Source organism: Coenobita brevimanus, chromosome 8 (genome assembly GCF_032717465.1).
Source record: "Coenobita brevimanus isolate Jiangsu-jjx chromosome 8, ASM3271746v2, whole genome shotgun sequence".
Taxonomy (NCBI): Eukaryota; Metazoa; Arthropoda; class Malacostraca; order Decapoda; family Coenobitidae; genus Coenobita; species Coenobita brevimanus.
The window spans coordinates 8,565,609-8,573,578 of NC_136961.1; the positions used below are offsets into that span (position 1 = coordinate 8,565,609).

Below are 7,970 nucleotides of genomic sequence, written 5' to 3' on the forward strand. Positions count from 1 at the left end.
TCATTTGTTTTTCTTGTGAATTTCACATTCACCTGGTTTGTTTAATCTACGTCATCTAGTATATTAGATGTAGGCCTACTTGAGAGTGGCGCCTTCAAGCAGTGACACCAATATAACCAGGCGATTCTGCTGCCTGGTTATATAAATGTCATTCAGCTCACTCCCAGTCCTCCGGAAGGAAGATGGACTGCAGGATAAGGAGGGCTCCAGCCTGTAGTCCAGCAGTCTCACGGTCAGATAAGCCTGGGTGAACAACAGCAACATTATATGGGAATACTTAAAGCAAATTAGCCAATTAATCGCTTTGGGTTAGTCTCACAGTGCCACAATACTTGGCTTCTTCATTGAGCTAAGTCTTTCACCCTTTTCTCTGATAACTTGTGTTATTTGACTTCCGATAATTCTTTTGCCATTTTCTGCATTTCCTCTGTTCCACGTAGTGGTCACCACTTACTCTATGTATCTCGTCAGTCACGATGAAAGCCATTTTATTCTTTGTTTCATAGTTTCGTTCTTTCCGTTTCGCATCAACTGCTTAAAGGAGGTACCCATCACTTAAAATTATTCATTTCCAAGGGTGGCATTGTACATGCAGTTTTGAGTTTGTACAGTTGAGGACTCAAATATCGATAAAATTCATTACAACAATGAACTGCACAGTGAGCAATGACTAATGGCAGCTTCCGAGCCAAATACACTTTTCGGCGTATTGTGTTAGAATATCATTATTATTCCACCAATAAATAAAGTGATACTAACTGCATCAACTGTACAACAGAAAAGAAATAAAAATGAAACATATACCATATATACAGTATATCTATATATATAACTCTCTCTCTCTTTCTCTCTCTATGTTATGCAGTGTAATCTAACCCCGACTCCTCGGGTTGAGATATGGTGCGGGCCTTGGGTTCTTTGTTCTCGACCAGGCCAGAGTACGCAGACAAGGAGGGGAAGCCCAAACACCAACTGATTAACGACACACGTGTATAAAACAAAGGACAAAATACAAAGACTGTTGCCAACAATATACACAACAGTATGTGACCAAGCCTATTCAGTACAAATATAATAACCAATACAGCGTAATACAGTCACACTTACATCAACTATTTCCGCGATACAATACACATAGTAGCCTACACTGGATATGTCTCACTAGAACACACACAGAGGTGAGGGGCACAACAGAACTTCTAACACAGTCTATCTCGGTATGAACACATACGTGTGACAGGGACAGAGATATTACCTCACTTCACAATACACTTGCGTGACATAGACGCAGCGTTATATCACCTATAATACCCTCGCGTGACATAGACGGGATATAGTCTGTCTTATGCTACACTCGCATGACAGGGACGTGGGAATATATCACATGTTATACACTCACGTGACATGGACGGGAGGTGACACTATTTCACAATGTTCTCACACGGCATGGACGCACCGAATATTACCCTTGGTACACTCGCGTGACATAGACGGGATATCACTGTGGGGTACGTATTGTACACAACAATCTATGGGGCGGGGACACAACACTAATATGTCTACAGAGTTAACTGTGTATTGCTCGGGGGGGGGGGGGAACACACGTGAGACGGCAGGGGTCGGCGACCCTGTACCAGTGTTAGCACTCAAGCTGGACTCTCTACTGGGTTCACAATTCACTATATGTTGGGGCCGGGATATCACTTGGGGTAATGGGGGGGAATCACTTTCCACAAGGGCGTATACCGTCACACGGGGGGGGGGGAACACTGATAGTGGATATAGTAACAGTCTAGAGTACTTCTGCTCACAGGTACAGGTGGTGAGGGGCGCTAGGGCGCACCTGGGCCCACTACGCTGGCAGCTGCAGGTTCTGGCCAGGAGTAGGGGGTGGGCCGTCAGGAGTGCGCTCCCGATAGAAGTCACTGACGGGGTAGCCTGGGGTCCGAGTTGAGCTGAAGTATGGAGTAGTTGGCAGCCCTTTCCTGGTGGGGGCCTTGGGAGAGGACTGGCCCTCGGGTCTAAGGCTGAACAGGGCCAGGAGGCACGCAGCACGGTGCTTGCCCTTAGTTGTGGTGGGTGTCCTGGGGTGGACCTGACCAGGTCCGGGCCAAGGGTCGGCTGCGGGACGATCGACACCTCTCCAGAGGTGTGGTTCCACCTAGGGGAGGCAGCTGTCAGGGGATGGCTGCGGCCGCCTGTGCTGGGGGAAGTCCGGCAGCTGCGGTGGGTGGCAGGGGCTGCTCGCTGGCGCCGGGGGCTGCAGTCTCTCCTAGGGGAGCAGGCCATCAGGGGTGATATGCAGCCGCTCACTCTGGGGGAGTCCGTCAGCGCCTGTCAACAACAAGGGTGGTGCTGCAGTGACTGTTCGCCTGGCATCAGGGTGGTCTCGTCCTGTCTGGTCTCAGGCGGCGTGCCATGGGGGAACAGTCTCCACTCTCCATACTGTAGGGGAGGGGAGAGGAGCGCCTTGCTCTGCCGCGGAAGGGATGGGCTGAGGAAGAGGCGGCACCCTCACATGGAACCTCCGGAGTTGCGGAGGGGGAGTGACCAGTGGTCTTCTTCCCACCTTTGTAGGCCTGATGGTCCCTGCCAAAGCTCCGCACCGGGGCATGAGAGGGAGGTCCGGAGGATGTCCCTTCGGCCAGGCAGATCTGGTGGACACTGCCAAGGCTCCCATCCAGGGTACCAGCCGAAGGAGATCCGGTGGACACTCCTTCAGGCGACTGGTCATCCCAGGTACGACCAGAGAGGGAGGCCCGTAGGGTCTCCTGGCGGGTGCCACAGGTCTGGTGGACACTGCCCTACTGCCGTCAGGGGATGGTGCAGCTGGGGGACGACCGATGGTCTGCCTCCCTGTGGTAGAGGATACTACCCCTGGGCCCACTGCCCTCCTGGGGAGTTCCAGCAAAGGTCATCTGGAGGACGTGCCGACGTGCTGGCTCCTAGAGGTGGGTGGTAGAAGGAGGAGAACCGGTGGTCGCTCTTCCTAAAGTAGATCCGGAGGACACTACTGTACCGCTGCTCCCCTAGGGTAAAGCAGGATGTGAGGCTCTGGTGGAGGCCCCTCCTCTTCTAGAGGCAGATCCGGTGAACACTGCATCCGAGGGCCTCCTTAGGACTTGGCTGTTACAAGTCCTACCCCGATTCTGGTGAAAGCTCTCTCCGTCAGAGTTTAGTGCACTCCAACTGAATACTGCCTGGTGGTCCGGCTGCGTGGAAGACGGGCATCGTGTCACGAGGGATATATGTCGTTTCAGCTCGGAGCACGGAAATACCACCCCATTGTCTCCTTGTGGGGTGGGGGTTACCTCCCTATGCCCTCCTCCTATGGTGGTGGTGTCGGGCTCGCTCCGCCGAGCGGATATTTCAATATATATATATATATATATATATATATATATATATACACACACACACACACACACAGAAGTGTATTTTTTGTATGGATATGTTACCTGAAAACAACCAATAACAGATCTTATCCGTCTTAGGTAATATCAGTAAATGATACAACTGCTGCCACCTTGAAAATGTACTTTAATATACAAATTAAACCAGTGTATGTACTAAGGGTCACAAAAGTATCGGCGTAAAAGGAGGTCCGATGCCTGCCGAAAACATTCGAACAACTGTTGATGTTTACCAACGTCCCATTGTGTATGAACAATGTTTATATAAACATAACGTTTGCTACATGTTTGCAAGAGGATATTGCTAGTTGGCGATATATGACGCCTCCCAACGTCAGGGCTACCAACGTGTGGTAGGTCGGACACTGATATTTCAGTGACCGTCGTCCTGTGGTCACAAATGTTTCACTCATATTGTGCACCGATACTTTTGTGACCCAAAGTACATTAATAGAGAGAAGTCATTTGCCGAGGTAGGACGGTTGCGATATTATGTTAATCACATCACTCAGGTGACCTACCTCGTAGTCTGGCTAACATCATTGGCATTATTCATCTTTGAACACATTCTTTTCAACAGGAGGAATTAGATATGGCCTTCATAGATCCCTTCACTACATTACGTCTCCCTTAAGTTGAATAAATTCATCTGGTGGAACTTTGGTTAAAATGAAAAACACTTTCTCGTGTTGAAGGGATCAAGAAATAAAGCCCATATTCCAGGCAGCATTGGAAGCTTCTAAACGCCTTTTGTTTAGCGATTTATACCGCATATGTTTTCTTATAATACGTTATTCTTATAACGTACGTTATTAACATTAACTTAAAAGTTTAATAGTTTCAGTGGCATGTGCCCCTTTATCCAGAGGACGTGCTTTATGTATTAATTTATTGTTTTTACATCCAGGAAATTTTATTCGGTTTAGGAGAGACGTTTTGAAATTTAGGAGTTGGATAATGTATAGCCTTCACCTCTAGGACATCCCTAAACTGAATGAAATTACAGATAGCAAGAAAAAACAATAGGAAAAGACACATCCTCGAAGTGAAGGTTTAAATTGCAATGGACAAAATACATTTCTGAGTACGAGTTGCTAAGGAATCTCTAAAGCCACTTAGACAACGAGTCTACATTACGTCTCGCTTTTTAAATGATAGAGGACGCCTTTCTTAACGATTTAGTTTACCTAGTGCACATCAAAATTAACATTAATACTTCACATATAATTTTAAGATCGCCATAGCATGCATCAGTAACATTCATAAGGATACTGAAGTGCAACGTGCACAACAAACAAGTAAGGAATAGGTGTTAGGGTATCTCAAGCCACTTACAAGACGTAGCTGTGACTTGTTGTTATTGTGACAGACCCGCCAGCCGAGGGGGACTTCTGCTGCGGGAAATCATCGTGGAATGCGACCAGTAGTGATGGTACTGAGCAGTGTTGCAGGTGGGTGTTGGCACACACACACACACACACACACACACACACACACACACACACACATTATAGTTACAGAACTGTGAACAGCATGGTGGTGAACTGGGCTCCACAATCATTCTCAAATCAAACAAGCCATTGGAATCATAGGAAAGCAGTTGCTGTATTCAATTATTCGGGCGCGATGATCAGTATAACTCAGGTTAATTCATGGTTAAGTACGAGACTGAATGTGGGCCGAAATTATATGTGTTCGCTCAATTTAATTGTCTGTCTTTCTTTTGGAACGACATCTCAAGTTATTATGTATGTATGGTGTGGGACAATAACAACTCCCAAGTCTCCTGGAACAATGAAAATAAGCGTTTTTTTTTTTTTTCCATTGTGAGAAAAGTGTCTTGAGCTCTTAAGATTCCATGAGTGGTTTTGGAAATAATTTGTTCACTTTCTTTTGAAGACAGCCAATATCTACATATCGCTGAAGAAACTGAAAGATTTTTTGTTACATTCATAAATAACGTTTGCTTGCTTTATAAATGTACAGGATTAACTTTCTTCACACTATAATGAGCTCGAATTTGAAGACGAATTAAGATTGTGAGTAATGTTAACATCATTTTCTGCTGGAGTCTAGGAGTCCTACAACCAACAAATCATTTGGAATCGGTATGATCAAGGTTTTGGCTTTAGATTATTGTATCTTTTTAACATGGCAAAGATCCCTAATCCCTTTTCGATCAGTTGATGGCCAAGCATGGTCTGACTGGAGGGATGATTTGAATAGTAAGCAAGGTGACACTTTCTTATCTTATAACTGCAGTCCTTTATTTTCATGAAACCACGACATACTATTCAAGTTGGGGAATGACTCAGTTTAGTCAGGTAAAACAATATAATTAGCCACAACCTATTGCGCCCACGGAGACTATTGTTTTTGCTTGTAAGATTATTATTCCGGCCTCAGAAACTCGCGATTAGTCCTAAAGAACTGGAGGCTGCGGAAGGAATCTGAAGGGCCCAGGTTGTGTCCTGGCATGGGCCATAGCTGATAGAAAATAATCCAAATCTTTTACGTGCTGTGGCAGGATGAGTCGTATCAGTACTATGAGTGTCCAAGATAAGGTGGTCATGACTAAAGGAAATTTCAGTGGGACCTGAGAAAGTATTCTGGGATTGAAACTTGGTGGACCGATTCCTAAGAGTTTATTTCCTTTTATTTAAAAAAAATCCAAATCTCCCCTGTGGGGTCAAGGTCATTATAAGAAACAATAGATAGAGACTAGTGACTGTCCACAAGACAGTTACAAAGTTCTTGTTGTATATATAATTATAGTTCTTTATTTTGAGGAATCTTTTCTGATGCATAAAAAGATAAAAAATTCTATATGATACTCTGTTATCTTGAGTGCAAATTGCTTAAGTGTTCTTTACTGGATAAGAAAATTTTATTATTTTCAATTTATTGTTGCCAGTTTCGTTTTGCATTTGGTGTGAAGCGTTGGACACTGAACGACGACCGTTTGCACTTTCAGGAGATTTTTTTCTCGAGGATTTATTTCTGCCAATAGCGTTGGTTCTAAATCAATTTACTTGTTTTTAAACGCCATAATTTGAGAGAACAGGCTATATTCCACAATTGATATTGTTATAATTCCTGTACCAGATGGCATGTATTAAGTGCGTTTGTCCAGGTGCTGACAATTATATCGATGCACTTGAATATTAGCAACGAAACACTGCGAAGTGGCTTTCGAAATTCAGTATTCACATCTATGGAGGCCAGTAATCTTTTCATAATATATTTTAAGAATTTCATAATGGTTTGATTATAAACTGGATCAATATTCTTGTCAGCAGCTGCACAATACAGTGTGTGTAACACTTGGTGCATTACAGATGTGTGCGCAACATAGCTGTGTGTGTCACCAAACCCACCTGCCCGGACCCTCCCTCTGACACTTCAGGCTACCGACGACCCAAGAATGTCTGTGGCTGCACTGTGTAAGAATTATCACAAATTTAATTCGTATTATAAATATTGTCAGTAATTTGAGTCAAAGCCTAGTATAGTAGAGAGAGAGAGAGAGAGAGAGAGAGATTTTTTACGAATAAATACACTACTTTTTTCTTAATTATTTTTTATTTTCATTATCGAGAATTATATTTAGCTGTGGAGATATATTTTGAAATGGATGGGGGTATAGCTAGACTTCATTTTTTTTTAGTGCGAAATGGCAATGTAGGTGTGGGACACCATGCCGTAACACTGATAAAACTGGGCAGCCAAGCTGTCTGGTTAAATGTTTAACGTCCCTCAGATATCTTCCTGTCCCCCGAGTGAGGATAGTGGAGTGCAGGATAACTACAGCTTTAGCCAGCAGTTCACTGAATTCACGTTTAAATGAGCTTGGGGCCACAACAACAACAGTACTAGATGCATTTCATAATTAGTATAATCGTTTGAAAGCATTAAGCATAAAATAAAAAAAATCCTCAATGAATATCAAGGAGTAAGATCTTTATTATGCCAACAGGTACTGCCGGAGGAGGGGGAGGTTCTTTGACTAAAGAAACAACCTGATTTCCGCCTACACAGTTTCAGTATGATACCGGCCCGGCTTCACTTAACTTTATGTGAAATCTACGTGTCTGAATTATTAGGGAGAGTTTTCTAATAACTAAAGGAAAATAAGATTGGTCATCCAGTTATACTTATGTATGTTTAATTGACAGCTTAATCAAACTAGCCCCACACGTGGATTAATAAATAAAATGATCATAAATATATAATGTATTTTCATCTCCAGGTAAAAGATTTGGTCTGATAAAATATCAAGACGAAATGAGTGACGAAGAGAGAAAGAGAGAGAGAGAAACCGGTTTTGTTACGTCGGACTAATAAAAAGTGACAGGAAAGATGGGAGAAATGGGAAGAAAGGAGGGCAGACACAGAAAAAAGAATGATAAACGTAAAGGACGAAGTAGGCAGCACTACATCAAGTGAGTGGATGATGGTCGCCACCAACTACCACAAATTAAATGAGTGATATACTATGCCTTCCCTGTATGATACCATTGCATGTAATACCCTCAACACCACCTTGCAAACCATTCA

The 7,970-nt window shown here is 43.8% G+C and overlaps 1 protein-coding gene across 1 annotated transcript in view; it reads left to right on the forward strand.

The window, feature by feature from the left end:
- LOC145408056 (uncharacterized) overlaps positions 1 to 7,632 on the forward strand; it is a 21,418-nt gene extending 13,786 nt beyond the window's left edge. The window contains exons 4-6 of the mRNA XM_080278862.1: positions 4,783 to 4,864; positions 6,752 to 6,856; positions 7,390 to 7,632. Of these exons, the coding sequence (XP_080134988.1) occupies positions 4,783 to 4,864; positions 6,752 to 6,856; positions 7,390 to 7,423 (221 nt within the window). The 3' untranslated portion in view covers positions 7,424 to 7,632. The remainder of the gene's footprint in view (positions 1 to 4,782; positions 4,865 to 6,751; positions 6,857 to 7,389) is intronic.
- The last annotated feature ends 338 nt before the right edge of the window (positions 7,633 to 7,970 follow it).